The sequence below is a fragment of the Moschus berezovskii genome, chromosome 19, assembly GCF_049115385.1.
Source record: "Moschus berezovskii isolate FMDL1 chromosome 19, NW_MosBer_1.0, whole genome shotgun sequence".
NCBI lineage: Eukaryota > Metazoa > Chordata > Mammalia > Artiodactyla > Moschidae > Moschus > Moschus berezovskii.
The window spans coordinates 47,565,866-47,583,606 of NC_142478.1; the positions used below are offsets into that span (position 1 = coordinate 47,565,866).

General features: G+C 50.7%; 1 protein-coding gene across 4 annotated transcripts in view; it reads left to right on the forward strand.

Moving 5' to 3' along the window:
• The window catches only part of GOLGA3 (golgin A3), a 46,765-nt gene that overhangs the window by 25,572 nt on the left and 3,452 nt on the right, over positions 1–17,741 (forward strand). For all 4 annotated transcript variants that reach the window (XM_088828083.1, XM_088828082.1, XM_088828081.1 and 1 more), the window contains exons 9-23: positions 1,382–1,519; positions 3,094–3,255; positions 3,495–3,863; positions 4,620–4,697; positions 5,458–5,721; positions 6,814–6,908; positions 7,677–7,893; positions 10,306–10,449; positions 11,082–11,279; positions 12,062–12,178; positions 14,197–14,336; positions 14,927–15,059; positions 15,275–15,397; positions 16,133–16,297; positions 17,155–17,318. In XM_088828083.1, coding sequence (XP_088684209.1) covers positions 1,382–1,519; positions 3,094–3,255; positions 3,495–3,863; positions 4,620–4,697; positions 5,458–5,721; positions 6,814–6,908; positions 7,677–7,893; positions 10,306–10,449; positions 11,082–11,279; positions 12,062–12,178; positions 14,197–14,336; positions 14,927–15,059; positions 15,275–15,397; positions 16,133–16,297; positions 17,155–17,318 — 2,507 coding nt within the window. The remainder of the gene's footprint in view (positions 1–1,381; positions 1,520–3,093; positions 3,256–3,494; positions 3,864–4,619; positions 4,698–5,457; positions 5,722–6,813; positions 6,909–7,676; positions 7,894–10,305; positions 10,450–11,081; positions 11,280–12,061; positions 12,179–14,196; positions 14,337–14,926; positions 15,060–15,274; positions 15,398–16,132; positions 16,298–17,154; positions 17,319–17,741) is intronic.

The following is a 17,741-nucleotide window of genomic DNA, read 5'->3' on the forward strand; positions in this document are numbered from 1 at the left end:
TGCCTTGGTTAGCCTGTCTTCTCTTTGAATTTTGCTGTGGGTTTTATCGTCTCCCTGTTTTTTTTTGGTCCAGATTAAATATTGTAATTTAACTTGTTAAAATATTCAAAACATTGAAACTTTATTTCTCAAGTGGAGGATATGAAGTACTTACTCCACCAAAAACTCCTTTTTTAAAAAATCTGTAATCTACAAATATACAAAATCGAAGTTTTTTAAAATTTGGTTTTTTTGGCAGTACCATTTCTGGTAATTTTTATTTTCATAAGTTTTCTAACACACAAATTAATTTTTAATCAGAAAAAGTTATCACAATATATTGCTAAATGAAAACAATTATAAAACAGCACAGAATGTGATTCAGCATGTGCAATTTAAAAAGATAAGCATTTGTTTATGTACAGTGTAGGTGGAAATAAATCACTGCAAATAAACGCAATTTTGGATTGCATTGGAAGCTATTGTGGATTTTTTGATGCATAAAAAAATTTAAAGAAGCCAGATTTATGTGTCCTGACATAAGTCAGAAATGGCATTTGGAAGACAAAAAAGGAAGATTCCAAGGGAATGGCAGTTTGAGAACCATAGCTGCTTTATTCAAATACCTTCGGCACCCAAGTTCGGTATTCCTTAATTAGAGTGTGTAATAAGTTTTTGCCCTCTTTTCCCAGTAGCATAGATATGTCCCAGGAATGCTTAGGTGAGAGGAGAATGCAGGGTGGTCTCTATTCTTTTGTTACCTTGAAATAAAATCCTGGCGAATGATGCTTTCCCTTGCTCTGGGCACCTTCCATTTTAGACCCTGAAGCTTACAACGTCTGGCCACACCTGGCACTTTACAAGTCTTGGAGCATTCACGTTGGCTCTGGAAGGGATGTGCTTGAGGGTCTGGGTCAGACACTGAGCGGATAGCCAGTGCCTCTTCCTGGGAATGGCCATGGTCAGCCTGATATGTCCAGGATAGTTGGACATTGAGACGGCAGGGCCCGAGATGTGTCTCCCCATAGGTCAGTTCATTTGATGGGTAGATTCCTGGCTGTCCCTGCCACCCAGATGAGGCCCCTCACTTCAGGGGCTCAGGGATGCACCTTCAGTGGAAACTGTTGTGCAGGTCTTGCAACAGACCGCACCGTCATAGGAGTGATGAGCACTGAGTTCTGGGCTGCCGGCTAGCTGCTCTTAAGTACACAGAAGCCAGATGGCCCAAGTGTCACAGTGGCTGCCAGCAGCGAGGCCCCACATGGAGGGTTCCTGGGGAACGGCCCTCCTGGGTGCCAGCACTGTGCAGAGACCCTGAAGCCACCAGAGTGAGGGGCTAGACTGGGCTGGGCTTGTGTTTGGAGTCTAGCAACCTGAAATTTTATGTTGTTTTTCTTTGAAGGTTGGACAGATGAGCCAGGCTGGCCTTCTGGAGCACCTAAAGCTTGAGAATGTGTCCCTGTCCCACCAGCTGACGGAAACCCAGCAGAGGTCCATCAAGGAGAAGGAGCGCATTGCTGCCCAGCTCCAGGGCATTGAGGTAGGCCAAGCTGTTTCTGGGTCAGTGTTGTTTTGGTCATTTTTTTTTTACGTTGATCAAGAAAATAAAACAATACATACACATATATGTAAACATTAGTACTATATATGTGTGTCCATATATCTTTTAAAATGTCCTTTTTGAACCATCTGCAGTGATCTAAAGTTTTGGGATTCTGTCCCTCATGTTCACTCTATGCACATCCCGTCTGTTGTCTTTTGAGTTGTTAGTGGTAACCTGTGGCCCTTCTCTGAGCTGCCATGTGGACCAGCCTAGTTCAGCCCTCAGGCTGCTTTAACAGCAGCCACGAGGAGTAGTTAAGACCATGTTCAGCTATCTCCGTGGATTATCCCTGGGGAAGGAGATGCAGAGGCTTTTAACTGTGCTCTTTGTCAGCTCTGAGACCCTGGACTTAATATCTTAACCTGTTTGGGTTTTGTTCTCTTTATATTAAATATGGATAATAATACCTGCTTGACAGGCTTATTGGAAAAGTAAAGGAGAACAAGGGTCTATGGCATCTTGGCAGTGTATTCAGGGCAGTTTTATGCCGAGAACTTCAGTGGTCTTTTAGGAGCACTTGGAAGGTTGGCATCCTGTGACAAGGGTGGTCCCTGTCTCCCCACGTGCTCCTTTGTCCTCACATGTGATGTGGATGTTAAAAGATAGTCGTGTTTTGTCAACCATATGTTTCAAGGCCTCAGTGTCAGAGAACTGAGAAGATTTTGTTATAAGCTCATGTTTTTATCCCTAAGAAAATACCCAGGTGTTCAGTCTTATCTACATAGTCATGATGAATGCCTTATTTGCCCCATTGGCCCTGATCTCTAGTTTTACCAGGTGGCATCAGGAAACAGTCTTGTGGAAGAGAGTGTGCCGTGTATCACACCCCAAAGTGGGGACGTGCTGTACAGCCTGTCTTCGCACAAGTGGTCGTCATGGCGGTTTCATTCATCACTTTCTCCTGGTTCTTAAAACCGGGTGGACTGCTTGCTTCTGTCTTCAGCCAGGTCCAAGAATCAGCAGGGGAATTGTGGGTAGAGGGATAAGCAGCTAGCCCGTCTCGTGGGCAGTAGGAGGGCACCAGCTTTCTGCCCTCCTGTCACCTGTTGGGGCTCTCTGTCTGTGGGTCGTGGACAGGTTGGTGATGGAGACCAGGGCTTCTCTCCAGGGTGGTTGGTTTGTCTGCTGAATCTGTAGCCATCAGGTTATCCCGCTTTACTTCTTTATTTTGACCGTGCTGGGTTTTCCTTGGTGCACGTAGGCTTTCTTTAGTTGTGGGAAGTGGGGACTGCTCTTTGTTGCAGGGCACTACCTTCTCGTTGCTGTGGCTTCTCTTGTTGGGAGGCACGGGCCCTAGGGTGCACTGGCTTCAGTAGTTGCAGTTCCTGGGCTTTAGAGCACAGCCTCAGTAGTTGTTGCACACGGGCTCAGCTGCTCTGAGGTATGTGGAATCTTCCCGGCCCAGAGATCAAACCTATGTCCCCTACATTCGCAGGCGGATTCTTTACCACTGGACCACCAGGGAAGTCCAAGTCCTGCTTTTTAAGAAATGCTCTTTCTTCTGGGCCCAGGCTGACATGTTGGACCAGGAAGCTGCCTTTGTGCAGATTCAAGAGGCGAAGACGATGGTGGAGGAGGACCTGCAGAGGAGACTGGAGGAGTTTGAAGACGAGAAGGAGCAGCTGCAAAAGATGGTGGCCTCAGCGGCAGTGCTGGAGCAGCAGCTGGAGCAGGCAAGCACCTGCTGGGGCTCCCGTCACTGCCCTGGTGCCACGGCCAGCCTCACGGTGCCCATTTGTGCTAGTCTGTCCATCGTCTACTCGTGTTCTGTGCCACAGCTTTACACAGAAGGCTGCCTATAGAGCATCTATCCAGACTGTTTAAAACCTGAGCACGGAGAAAGTAAACTCTTGGAGCACACGGTGTTTTTGTTCAAGAGCAGTCACATTGACTTTGGTTCCTTCTTTTCCAGGTGAAGTTGACTTTGCATCAGCGAGACCAGCAGTTGGAGGCTTTGCAGCAGGAACACCTGGACCTGTTGAAGCAGTTCACCTCAACGCAGGAGACTCTGCAGACCAGGGAGCAGACCCTTGGGGACCTGCAGGTGCGCTACGATGAGCTGCAGGCCAGGCTGGATGAGCTGCAGGGGGAAGCTGCCTCCAGAGAAGACGCCATTCAGGCCCTGCAGAACGAGAAGATCGTCTTGGAGGTGGCTCTGCAGACAGCCCAGAGCAGCAGGGAGGAATTCGATAGAGGGGCGAAACTTCTGGAAAAGGGGGCCCAGGACACGTCGGACACTTTAGAGCAGTTGAGACAAGAATTAGCCATCAAGTCCAGCCAGGTAACGCAATTTGCTGTCACTTTGTTATGAATGGAAATCATGCATACGAGAAGTAATGCTCATTGTCTGGCCATTCGTTTTATTTGTTTGATCCTGTTTTGAAACACCTTGTTTTGTAAACATGGAGGAACACTTGCAGGGCAGGGCCCAGGGCTCAGTGGGGAAAGGGTCCATAGCCTCTAGTATGGTACTTCCAGTCCTGGGTCAGCGGCTGGGTGTGGAGATGACTGAGAACTAGAAAACTGAGTTGTTTGAGGCTTTGAAAGTAATCTGCCGTGAAATGCTGGTTTCAATCTACCTACGATGAGGAGCTCAGACTTGGGAAAAGCCACGTTGAACTTCGATTTTTCTCCTTCTTGGCTGCCTGACTTTAGTGTGACCTCCAGGACACATCGGCAGAGTGGGTGAGGGTGGGGAGATGGCCTGACGGTCCCACACCTGGGAGCTGCCATGCTGTGATGCAAGCAACCAGTAAACACAGAACAAGAAAGCTGCAGGCTGTGGAGGAAGCAGAATTAGTGTCGGGAACAATGTTGTCTTCAAATCCTATTCCATGAGCATCAAAAGGAAGTCAGTGACGTGTTTTCTCTCCAGGGAGTAGGTGCACTTTTTCTGCAGACACTGACTGACTGTTACCTTCTAGGACAGGATGCTCGGAGGCAGGTTGTTGATGCTTTTCTGTGCACATGTGTTCCCCTTTGACACAGGGCCCTCCTGGAGCCATCAGTTTAACATCTGCACTCATTTCCCTCATAGGTGGAGCACCTGCAGCAGGAAGCTGGCACTCTGAAAAAGCAGACACAAAAAATAAAGGAACAGTTTCTTCAACAGAAGGTAAGAACGTGTGGTTAGTTTTCTTCCCACGAAACAAATGCATGAAGACAATCCTATATGTTTAATCTTTTCACTGGAAAGAAATCACTCAAGAGGAAGGTAACAGCTTGACTCCAGGTTTTCTAAGGCACTTCACTGATTCTAAAACACACATCTCACCCTTCCCATTTTTATATCTCTGAAGTCAGGTGCATTTTCAGGGTGGGCTTGGCATCTGTGTCTCACGGATTGTGTGCCCTGCCATCACATAGCATGAGCAAATGTTGCTTCCACAGAGCCCCAAGTGTCCTGTTCAACGTGTCTTTGGTAACAGTCACACCACAGTCTAGCATTGAAATAAGGTGTTTCACGTTAGTGAAGCCAGTTCTGCTCAGGAGGAATGAATACAGAGTGTCACCAAGGGTCTGAAGAAGGGCGACTGAGAATGTTATAAGTGGTGGGGATTTTATCACTGAAATGCAAGCGGGGGTGCCTTCAGAAGTCAGGCAGGGCAAGTAGAGGGAGAAGGAATGGCCACATTCCCCCAAGAAGGTGACATGGTCAGGAACCCCAGTGGCTGGCGTAGTTGCTATGTGTCTTACCCAGACCTGTTGAGTGTAAAATTGTAGCGTCTCAGTGGGTGGTATCTTGCATTTGGTGAAATACATTATCTTTAGCTCCTCAAAAGTATTGTAGATGTAAGCGGTGAGTGGTTTGTTTACACTATTCAACCCCTTGGAAGCCCCACCCCACTGGCTGCAGCTTCAGTCTTGTTGGGCAGGTGATGGTGGAGGCCTACCGCCGCGACGCCACCTCCAAAGACCAGCTCATCAGTGAGCTGAAGGCCACAAAGAAGAGGCTGGACTCAGAGTTGAAGGAGTTGCGGCAGGAGTTGATGAAAGTTCAAGGGGAGAAGAGGTCCGTGGAGGTGGAGCACTCACACCTGCAGAAGGAGATGTCGCAGGTCCGGCAGCAGGTCATGGATCTCGAAGGGCACCTGCAGTCCGCACAGAGGGAGCGTGATGAGATGGAGACACAGTTACAGGTTTGCGGGCGTCTTTGATGTGTGAGGCTTCAGCAGAACGTGACTGGGGCTGTATGGTGGGTGGGCAGGGACATATGGAAAGGTTTTTAGAAAAGCAGCCTGGAAAAGGCCCTCCTAGAGCTCAGGTGCTGGGGGTTTGGGAGGGGTGGTCCAGGCAGAGATACAGCTGTGAGAGAGTTACTGAGACAGGCCTGGAACCAGCGTCTGAGAGCTGGAGAGTCAGCAGAAAGCCAGGGGGCTGCTCGGTATGGGATGGTACAGAGTTCTGTTCGGGTGCATGAGGAATACGGTGGTTTGTGCTCTGGGTTTTAAGTGTGGTGCAGCCGGATTTGCTGTGCATGCCCGAAGGCCCCTGTGGTCGAGGGGAGGCAAGCATGGAGGTAGGAACCCGTGAGAGAAGGTGGTGGCAGTATCAGAGAGGGTCTCTGGAATGGGACGGGGAGTGGGAGACCTCAGGCCAGATTCCTACAGCTGAGGAGCATGTCAGGTATGAGAAACTGAGGCAGACGGTAGACCTGGGGAGAGCAGTGGGCAGGGAGGCAGACTAGGGGCTCTGTCTTACACGTGATGTGTCAGAAATCCCACAAGCAGGCCAGGCAGGGTCTAGGGGGGCAGGTGGGCTGGAGGCCACAGCTGAGGGCTGGGAGCTATGGGAGCACAGGGCTCACTGAGGGGCTCGGGCTGTGAGGGCCAAGCTGGGCCTGGGGGCTGGTGCTCACTGCACAGGAGGAGACAGGGCAGCGGGTGAGGTCAGGAGGGGGCACAAGGCTGCTCCAAGGGTGCTGGGAGAAACCAAGGAGGGGCCTGGGGGCTCTGTCAGGGAGTCCAGTGGGGCCCCCAGGTGGGATCCAGAGGCCAGAGATTTTCCCACTGGCCAGTTCTTCTCACTTGTTTCCATCACATTCCTTGGCACAGGCAACTCAGGATGCTCTTACCTCAGGACCCTCTGTCCGGATCTTCCTCAAAACCCGTGTCCTATAAGGCAGCCCTGAGAGGGCACCATTTACCCGCGAGGAAGCCGGTCCCAACATTGGGGCTTCAGGTGGAGGGCTTGACGCTCCTCATTTTGTCTTTTCCTGTCTTTCTTTGAAGTCTTTGCAGTTTGATAAAGAGCAGATGGTCGCTCTGACGGAGGCCAACGAGGTACTCAAGAAACAGATAGAAGAGCTTCAGCAAGAAGCCACAAAGTATGCGGGCGGGACGTGTGCTGGGGGAGGTCGGGCGGGATTATGAACCAGGCAGGGGACCCCAGCACTGTCTGTCCAGCCCTCACTGGTCCACACCAGGGGATCCCAGCACTGTGTGTCCAGCCCTCACTGGTCTACCCCAGGAGGCTTAGATGTCAGAATCCAGATTTAAAGCTGCAAAAGTGATTCCATCCAGACTTAACAGTTACACGTGGATATGCTAACATACCCTTTCACAAACATTCCCCTGTCTGTTTTTGTTTTTGTTGCTTTTTCGTCAAGAACTTGTTGCAATGCCCTTCCTGCCCCAGCTCCCTGCCCAGGGTGGACGCTTGTGTTGGTCCCCCTCAGCCCATGCCAGGCCCTTCCACTCCCAAGGCGTGTCCCACAGCACTCTGCTCTGGTCAGCCGCTGCTTTACTGTGAGCCTGAATGTTGAGTTTCTTGCTGCTGATCAGGAGGATCGCTGGAAGCCTTTCTTTTTGGTAGGAGAGGACTCTTTCTGCCTCCACTAAATCATTTAAACAGCTCCAAAAGGGGAGCAGGGCAGTTGAAATGCAGTGCTGGGCTCCTCAGGGGCACCCACCAACCACATTCTAAGGAGGCAGATCTGGGCAGTGGTGGAGCTGGACAGGGTAGAGCCAGGACAGCCTCCATCTAGAGCCCTGGAGGAATGGGGCTTGGATGGACATGTACTTCGCGTGTGCTTGGTGTGGCGTGTGAATTCAGAGGTGAGCTGAGCCTTCCTTCCGTCTCTGCCACGCCCCAGGGCCATCACTGAACAGAAGCAGAAGATGAAGCGTCTGGGTTCGGACCTGACCAGCGCACAGAAGGAGATGAAGACCAAGCATAAGGCCTACGAGAATGCAGTGGGCATCCTCAGCCGCCGCCTGCAGGAGGCCCTCGCGGCCAAGGAGGCGGCTGAGGCCGAGCTGAGCCAGCTGAGAGCCCAGGTGGCCGGCGGCGGCAGTGACCTCACCTTGCATGTGGGTAACTCGTTTGCTTCAGCCACTTGCAGAGACTTGTTGTAGGGGCATGACGTTTATAGGCAACTCCCCTCCGAAACCCTCTTAAGAGGGTCTAGAAAAGCGGTGTGGGGCAAGCGTGTGGGCAGTGTTTTTCTAAAATACCTCGTGGTCGTGAAATGACCAGGGACCCTGATGAAGCGTGTGGAGTGCCCCCTGCTCGCTCCAGTCTTCTTCTGCCTCTTCCCTTTGGAAGAGGCTCTGTGAGTGCACGAGTGTGGCACGTGAGGGTTCAGGGTGAGGGTTGGAGAGAGAAAAACTTTTGGGAGAGGCGACATCTGAACTCGTCTTCAGTGAAAGGGGGGCGTCTCAGCGGAGAGGTGCTCCTGGGCCGGCTGTGCTGTGCGCTGGGTCTGGGGGGCACGGGGCTGGGTGGGTGTCTGGCTGTAGGGGTGGTTTGGACTGGCTCTTACGTGAGACAGAGCAGACTGAGACCTGACCACTGTCCTGTCAGAAAGCCCCAGGTGGAGGCGGCGGGGAGCCCCAGGGGTGGTAATGGTACCTGAGGTGCTGGGAGCTGAGTGGAGGTGGCAGGATGGCAACGGGAGGAGCTGATGGCGAGGCCTCGCGGAGCCCAGTGCCTCGTGGAGGCCAGCGCCAGGGGCACGCTTGGGGCCTCTTCCTCTCTTCCTTCTCTGGTGTCCTGAGGGAGAGCCGCGCGCGCGTGTGTGTGTGTGTGTGTGTGCGCGCGTTGGGGCCTCTTCCTCCTCTGGTGTCCTGTGTGTGTGTGTGTGTGTGTGTGTGTACACGCTTGGGGCCTCTTCCTACTCTGGTGTCCTGGGTGTGTGTGTATGTGTGTGTGTACACGCTTGGGGCCTCTTCCTACTCTGGTGTCCTGGGTGTGTGTGTGTGTGTGTGTGTACACGCTTGGGGCTTCTTCCTACTCTGGTGTCCTGGGTGTGTGTGTGTGTGTGTGTGTGTGTACACGCTTGGGGCCTCTTCCTACTCTGGTGTCCTGGGTGGGTGGGTGTGTGTGTGTGTGTGTGTGTGTACACGCTTGGGGCCTCTTCCTACTCTGGTGTCCTGGGGGGGGGGGTGTGTGTGTGTACACGCTTGGGGCCTCTTCCTACTCTGGTATCCTGGGGGGGGTGTGTGTGTGGGTGTGTGTACACGCTTGGGGCCTCTTCCTACTCTGGTGTCCTGGGGGGTGTGTGTGTGTGTGTACGCTTGGGGCCTCTTCCTACTCTGGTATCCTGGGGGGGGGGTGTGTGTGTGTATGTGTGTACGCTTGGGGCCTCTTCCTACTCTGGTGTCCTGGGTGTGTGTGTGTGTGTGTGTACGCTTGGGCCTCTTCCTTCTCTGGTGTCCTGGGTGTGTGTGTGTGTGTGTGTACGCTTGGGCCTCTTCCTTCTCTGGTGTCCTGGGGGTGTGTGTGTGTGTGTGTACGCTTGGGCCTCTTCCTTCTCTGGTGTCCTGGGTGTGTGTGTGTGTGTGTGTGTGTGTGTGTACGCTTGGGCCTCTTCCTACTCTGGTGTCCTGGGTGTGTGTGTGTGTGTGTACGCTTGGGGCCTCTTCCTACTCCAGTGTCCTGAGGGAGAGCCTGCTTGGGGGGGGCGGGTGGGTGTGTGTGTGTCAGGGCAGCAGGACAGGCGTGCTTGTCATCTGCGTGCTTGTGTGTGTGTGACAGGGCAGCAGGGCAGGCGTGCTCATCCTGTGTGTGTGTGTGTGACAGGGCAGCAGGCAGGCGTGCTTGTCCCTGTGTGTGTGTGTGTGTGTATGTAGGGGGTGTGTTCATACGTGAAGGCTCTCAGGTTTCCCTTGGGTGCTGCACTGTCACTCTGTGTCAGTCACAGTGCCCTGGTTCCCCAGATCCTGGCAATGTGGAGTCTACCACCTCCTTCACACCCGCTAGTAGGTATGAAACTCTGCCTCAGTTAATTTGCCTTTCATTTATTACCCACAGATTTGAGTCATTTCACTTAAGCTTAGTAATTATATTTTTTTCTCTTTTTTGTTTTTTTCTTCTCTCAATTTGGGAATTCATGAGCTGGAGGACACCGTAGCATAGTGTAGTGTTCTCTTTCCAAAATACATAAGTTCATTATTCCCTCTCACATGCTTACTTTATACAGCATCAGGAGGAGAACTTACTTGTAGTTTCCTTTTTGTTTTAAAGTATCTGTTTAATTAATTTGCTCACTTATTTGCCAAAGACAATCATTTATAGCTCTTATCTTTCTGTATTTTCAAAGCATTAACTGAAAAAGTTCGTGAGTCATTACTGTGTGACACCTGGTACTTGATTGCATCTCTTGAAGGAGAGGGAAGGCTGTCGCATGTGGTTGGCAGCCTCACGCCATTGGTGGGAAGCTGGGCTACGTGGGGGGCTTTGGTGAGACCCCGACAAAACGCACCTTCCATCCCGGCCGTCAGGAGCGGGTCCAGGCGCTGGAGGCGGAGCTGCAGGCTGTCGGCCATAGCAAGATGATGCTGGAGAGGGAGCTGCAGGAGGTCATCTCACTGACCGGCCAGGAGCTGGAGGAGCAGCGGGAGAAGGTGCTGGAGCTGGAGGACGAGGTAGGCCAAGCCCTGCTGTCACACTGCCCAGGGATGAGCGCCGCCCCTTGTGCAGGGTTGGGGCGCAGCCCAGCCTGAGTGCTTGGCCTCCACTCTGTGCTTCTGGGGACTGTCCAGCCATTCCCCTGGGTCTGACCACCTGCGCTGCTGGACACCCTCCATGCACTTAAGTGAGGCCTGCTGTGCCTGCTCTAGCTCCAGTGTGGCAAATAAGAAACTCAGCCCAGAAGATCTCCACGTAACCCTCAGGCTCAGATTCAGCTGTGGCTTCAGGTGGTGCCACATGCTGCAGCATGGTGATGTCCCCTGGGTTCTGCACAGGGTCCCAAAGTGGCTGTTGGGAGCTGCAGGCTGCGTGCACAGTTCATGGTCATCTCTGTCACACTCAGCTCTGGGCCTGCCTGGGCTCCAACCTGGGTGTGCTTCTCCAGAAGCCCAGAGTCCACAGGAGAGGACTGGCTGTCGGCTGTGGGTCTAGGAGAGAAGCAGGCATGGCCACGGCAGCCTTGCTGGCTGTGGAGCGAGGGTCCGCTGCATCTGGTGCTGAGCTGTGTGTTGTTGTGTTGTGGTACTAATTATTCGGTGCCTGGAATGCAGTGGCTCCACAAACCAGTGACTTTGATTTGTTTCAGCTTCAAGAGTCCAGAGGCTTCAGGAGGAAGATAAAGCGCCTTGAGGAGTCAAATAAGAAGCTAGCTTTGGAACTGGAGCATGAGAGAGGGAAGCTCACGGGCCTGGGGCAGTCCAATGCGGCCTTGAGGGAGCACAACAGCATCTTAGAGACGGCATTAGCCAAGAGGGAAGCAGACCTGGTTCAGCTGAACCTTCAGGTATTGGAACTCATTCGCCAGAAGGAGGAGGAGACCTGCTGCAGGCCAGGCAGACTCTGAGGGCCTCGGCTGCATCGTTGGTGCTTCATCACAGACACCTGCAGAGTAGAGGCATGGAGACGGAGGCCCAGAGGATCTGCTGGAGCCTCAGCCCCTCTGCCTGTCCTGAGGTGGGGGTGGAGCAGGGGAGCTGAGCTGTAAAGGAACTAGACTCAGTCCCTAAGCTTCCCTGGGGGTGCAGAGGAGACCCTTGCCTAGCTCTGACCTGAGGGCCTCCTGTGACTTAGCACTGGGGTTCAAACTCTGGTGGATGTCACCCTACAGACCCCGCTGTCAGTTCCTCAGCTCTGCTGCCCCTCTGGGTTTTTTACCAGCCCAGCCCCTTCCTTGAATAATCCAGACTTTAAAGAGCTTCCAGATTTTCCTGTGTGCTGGTTCCCACCATCTGAGTTACCTGCCTCGCCATGAAGACAACTGCCTTCATAACCCCTGATTTATAGGCATCTTTTGGGCTCCTAACCCTATGTTTGAATATGATCATATGATTGTTCTCATGTGATCTAAGATTTCTGTTTTGAGAACAGTGTTCTCCAGAAGTAGAAATCTCACTCCTTTCCTGGCTTGTATCTTTGTTGATAACATGTCATGATGTCTTGTTCCCACATGATGCTTGATTCCCTCACATGACCCTGATCAGAGTGGCCTGTGCTTTCTCCCAGGGCTCTTCAGGCTTTGGAAATTTGATGTCCTTCCTTCCTTACCCCTCTTGGAATGTGCTGTAGGTGCAGGCAGTTTTGCAGCGCAAGGAAGAAGAGGACCGCCAGATGAAGCAGCTTGTCCAGGCCTTGCAGGCCGCACTACAGAAGGAAAAAGTTATGGTGCACAGCCTCGAGGAGCAGGTGTGTGGCTTCCAGCTGGTATCACACTGCAGCCTCACAGAGCCTTTTGGAATGTAACTTGTAAATTTCTAAAAGCTCAGTATTAGTACCCTTGACACATCAGTTCCCTTCCAGGAACTTCTCTGTGAATACGTTTGCTAATGGGTCCAAAGACAGGGTGTCGTCATGGGGTTGGTGACAGAGCCTGGAGGGAGTCTCTCTATTCATCAGTGGAAGAAACGGCTTAGATTAAAGAGCAGTCGTGCAGGTCTAAGATGTATGCATAGCTGTGTCTTTTCTGGGGAAAGATGCCCTGCATGTAGTGTGGAGCTGAAACACAAACTGAAGAACAGTATACGATGACCCCATTTGTGTTAAAGAAGCACCCAAGAACAGAGGTTCTGGAGACCCGTGCCATTCTCGACATCTCGAGCAGTTTTCCTGGCTGCTGCCTTCCACGCTCAGATGTTCACCAGTGCATCAGGTGGCTCGTCCCACCGAGAGGCCTGCCCCGGCCACCCCACAAGCAGAGTGGATCTCAGGCTCTAAACTTAAAGTTTTACCATCATGATGGTTCATCTGTGGTTTCTGTGTAGCTCTTTCCTCATGAGACCATCAGCGTCCTGGGACAAGGTCTGTGGCTTGTTTGCCCTCGTGTCCCCAGTGCCTTCTCAGAGCAGATGGCAGAATACGTTTGTTGTGGGCACACTCCTGCATGTGTAGGTGCGTCACCTGGGTTTTGCCACTTACTTTTACATTTCTCCATGATAATGTACTAGAGAGAGAAGGAAGTAGTTTTTTATTTTGTGAGTGAGACAGTAAGACATTCTTTTATTATTTTTATTTAAATTATTTTTTGGCTGTACTGCACAGCATGTGGGATCTAGTTCCCCAACTAGGGATCTGAACCCGTGCCCCCTGCATTGGAAGCACAGGGTCTTAACCATTGGACTGCCAAGGAAGTCCCCAGACATTCTTTTAAAGTAGTGCTAGTTTTAAGATACCTTAAGAATATTGTTACGTGATCAATTACTAGCTTCTTCTTGACCCACATGTGCCTCATTTGCCATAGTTAATCCTTGCTTGCAATTGCTGCACATTTGATGGTTCTGAACTAAGTCAGCAGCACTCCCTGCTTCTCTGTCCCCCACTTTCCTGTCTTTTGATCTGTACTCAGGTGTCACTTAATAGTTTTATTCTCACCTTAAAGAAGTTTTAACTAGGCAGTTTTTAGCTGGAAGTGCTGGGGGGATGATGTGTATTTGACTTTGATTTCTTTTTTTAAGGGCAGTAATTGTAAATGATGCCTATTTATTTTTCCAAGTACATTTGGTCTGATAGTCCTAATTGTAAAAATAGTACATACTAGCAAAAATTTTTAGTGCATGTGGAGATTAAAGTATCTTGAATCTCTACCTAGTGACAACCACTGCTAATACCCTCTATTGGAGTTTTTTCCAGGTAAATAAGAGTTCTTTCTATATTGATTTGTCATATTCTATAAATATTTTTATTAAACTTCTTTTACATGAAGTACTTGCTAGTGTAGTTGACAAGAAAACTAAAATACTGGAAAGGCAAATGAAAAATATTGTTATATTCTGAGAATTTGCTTATCTTCTCAGAAACCTTGAGATAAAATGTTGTTAACCATGAAAAAGCTAGTTACATCCTTAAAGGAAAATGAGCATTAGCGTTATTACACTTAGACGGTCTGATGGAAAGGTAGATTCTTCCTCAGTACATGAATTATGAACAAAAGTAACAAGAAATATGCAGATATACTTGAGAAGGACTTTAAGAACCACTGAGGCCAAGAAAGTTGAACATAATGGTTTGCTCAGCAGGGGCTGCTGCCATGTTGCATGCTTTCAGGCCAAGTGTGTGTTCAGTACTTTCATCCTTGACAGGCACCTTGAAAAACTGTGGAAGCAAGGCCTGCAAGAGCGGCTAGGAGGCGGGGGGTTGGGGCAACTGCCTCCACATGTGCTGAGAGGTTCTGCCTCTGTCCTTGACAGTGCTAATGTTTTTTGTTTTAGGTTGCTGCAGCCAAGGCAGAAGCGGGCCACAACCGCCGCCACTTTAAGGCTGCCACCTTAGAGCTGAGTGAGGTGAAGAAGGAGCTGCAGGCCAAGGAGCAGGAGGTGCAAAGGCTACAGGCAGAGGCTGACGGGCTCCAGTACGTGGGAGTGGGTGCCGCCACCATCTCATCTCCAGTTAGCACCTTCGACACACCAGGGTCCCCTGTGTTCTAGCAAATTGCTGGGCAAATCTCTGGAGGCAGGTCTAAGGAGGAGAAATGCATCCAATTGCTATCTCAGAATGCCTTCAGCTTAACGCTGAATCTTTGGCCCTGATGCTGTGTGCTCCCACTTTGTGCCTTGCTGATCCTTCTGTGAGGACAGAGAGCCCTGGGGGCTGTGCCCACCACTGATGCTCACTGTGGGCTCCCACTTGGGGGCCTCGGCTTGAACGTGTGTAAGCACACATGTGTTGGGCAGTGTACATGCATTGAACTCTGCAACACTTTCCCTCCCATTGTAATCTGTGATTGGGCACTCATGGAGAAGCCCTCCCAGGGGTTGTGAGCGTTAGTTGAGTGAGTGCATTCACAACTCCTAGAACAGTCCCCATCCAGGGGGTGCGGTACGCGAGTTTTGTCCTTATGAATGTCACCCAGGACATCTAACAGTCAACTGAAAGCATTTTTGAGTGGGAAGGTCATTGGAAGAACACTGTAATTTTACTCCTTCTTGTTTTTTGTGCTAGGATCCAGGAGGGGAAGCACTCGAAGGAAATAGCAGAATTCCAGGCGGAGCTGGCAGAGGCCCGAACCCAGCTCCAGCTGCTGCAGAAGCAGCTGGATGAGCAGCTGAGCAAAGAACCTGTAGGAAACCAAGAGGTGACTCACTGGGCAGCTTTCCCTCTCCAGTTAACAGGGCTTACAGAACAAGACTCTTCTTGACACATTCACTTCATTCCCTGTCTTCTTGGAAAGGGATTTTTTTTTTCCCTAGGTGTATTAAATGATACAAAGAGATAGAGTTACAGCAATTTTATAATGCAAGAAAGCTGTTTTAAAATTCTTTGGGTCATGTGATGTTTTTCCTTCTCTAGATGGAAAATCTCAAATGGGAGGTGGATCAGAAAGAGAGAGAAATCCAGTCCTTGAAGCAGCAGCTGGACTTGACCGAGCACCAGAGTAAACAGGAGTTGGATGGAATACAGCAGTCGTTGCAGGTACAGGTCGTGTCAGGGCCCCAGCAGCACTCCCCCAGCTCTTCCAAGTGCTGTGCCAAGCACCGTGCTACATGCACAGCAAGAGTCTTTGCTGGATTGAGTGCTTTCACTAGATCGTTCATGTTTCAGAAAGCAGCCCAGGTCAGGCAGCTGAGGGACACCAAGGAGAGACCAGAGCCCCTAGGCTGAGCTGTGCAATTGTCTCAGGAACGAGATCTCATTAAGTCCAGCATATGAGAGTGCAATTCACCAGTGTGTGATGAGCTTCTCTGAGAAGTCTATGTACATATAGTCTTGCTCGAGGACAGAATTGGGGTGGGGGCGTGGGGGTGACTCTGACTGAGATTCCTACATGTGGATGGACAACTTGAGTAATCATCAGAACTGTTTGGTCTTCTGTCTCAGGAACAGTTAAGCTTATTCTAGTAGCTGACCTTGGAATTTGAACAAGGATTGTGTTCATTGTCAAATGTGGATGTGGGAATGTTACTGGTTCCTCGGCAGAAGCTCCGAAGTTTGGATGGGAACATTGAGGACAGAATTGTAACTGGATTCTCTGTAGTGTAGACTCCTAGAAAGGAGTGTTGATGGGAGGGGAGCATCACATGAAAGCTTTAGTGTACAAAGCCAGGCTAGTAGCCCCAGCCCCTTAGAATTGTGACATACAGACTAAGATTTGTACAGTGTGCTTAAGATCTTTCAGTTTTTCAAAATCTATGACTCCACTTTCTTTAGAATATTAAATCTGAGCTGGAGATGGTGCGGGAAGATCTGTCCATGACCCAGAAAGATAAATTTATGCTTCAAGCTAAAGTGTCAGAACTGAAGAACAACATGAAGACATTGCTCCAGCAAAACCAGCAGCTCAAGCTGGACCTGCGGCGAGGAGCAGCCAAGACGGTATGAGGCCGCCCAGGCCATCAGCAGGCCATTGTAGATGTGTTGACTGATGGTTGGCAGGCATTCAGTCATAAAGTTACCTTTAACCAGCGTTGGGCAACTACCATGTGAGATGATGATGGCATGTTCTTTTTGGATCACTGGCCAAATCTTTTTAATTTAGTGCTTTTTCTAACAGAATTCTGGCCTCTTTTTATGAATTCAGATGCCATTTTATTGTAATATGCTTTACAAACCAAATGACGGCATGGTTTGCTTGTGTTAACAAGAGTCCCTGGCCTTCTTGGTGAGCCCAGCTAGGACACACAGCTGCCAGAACAGGCTTGAGGGCCCAGGAACCCCTGAAACTGCTGTCATGAGCTCTTTCAGATTATCTGTTTACCCACAATTTCTCTCTTCAGCCTATGTAAATACTTAACTGGTGCATAGAACTCACTCAGATTCAGAGGTTTATTTAGCATGGTTTGGTTATATGTGGAAAAAGTTGGAAGTCCAAGAAAGGGGAGTCTGGGGACTCTCACAAGTTGGAAAATTGACTTAATTTCTCAGGGAAACTGAGTCAAGGCTTTGGTCTCTCTGGAAAGCCCCACAGGTGACTGTCATTAGGGGTCCTCCGGTCAGGTCCATGCCCCTGAAGAGCCAGGACTGTAGTATTTGTTACATGGTTAGGAAGAAGATTTTCTATTTAGCAGCATTTCCTGAACCCTGAGGCTTCCAGCTCTGTGGAGTGGGACTCGCCTCCCCAGAAACCCTTGAGGAGGGCCCCTCCAGAAGCACATGTGATGGCAGGGACCCTTGGGGAAGGGTGGGGGGGTAGGCCTCCAGGTGGGAAACTAGCCATGTGCTTTGAAAAACAGAGAAAGGAGCCAAAAGGAGAAGCCAGCTCTTCCAGCCCTGTGACACCGGTGAAGATCCCCGACTGCCCCGTCCCGGCCTCGCTGCTGGAGGAGCTGCTGCGGCCCCCACCCGCCGTGAGCAAGGAACCCCTCAAGAACCTCAACAGCTGCCTCCAGCAGCTCAAGTATGACCCACACTGGGCTCCGTGGCTTAGTCTTTACAGATAAATTGCTTGTTTAACTTGGAAGAATCTTTCCTATTACAGCACCCCACATCTAGCAAAGGCCAAGCAGCTCTGGGGGTGGGGGGGTTGGAGGAGAACACAGGGTCCCATGCCTCTCCTTCTGTCTCTAAGGTGGGAGCTGTCCTGAGCTAAATGACCCTCAGTGGCCAGGCAGCAGGAGGCACGTGTCTGGAGGGTGTGGGCAGGTATCGTTTTTGACCCCGAAGAAGCCAGGCAGGACAGATTCAGCTCTGTCTTCCCTACATTCTCCCCAAGCAGCGGCCAGTGTGTGCAGAGCTGCCTGGCCTGTGGGCCTCTGTGGGTGGAGGAAAATGCCCAGAGTCCCTTTTGTTCTGTGACCCGATCAGTTTGCTGGTCCCAGTA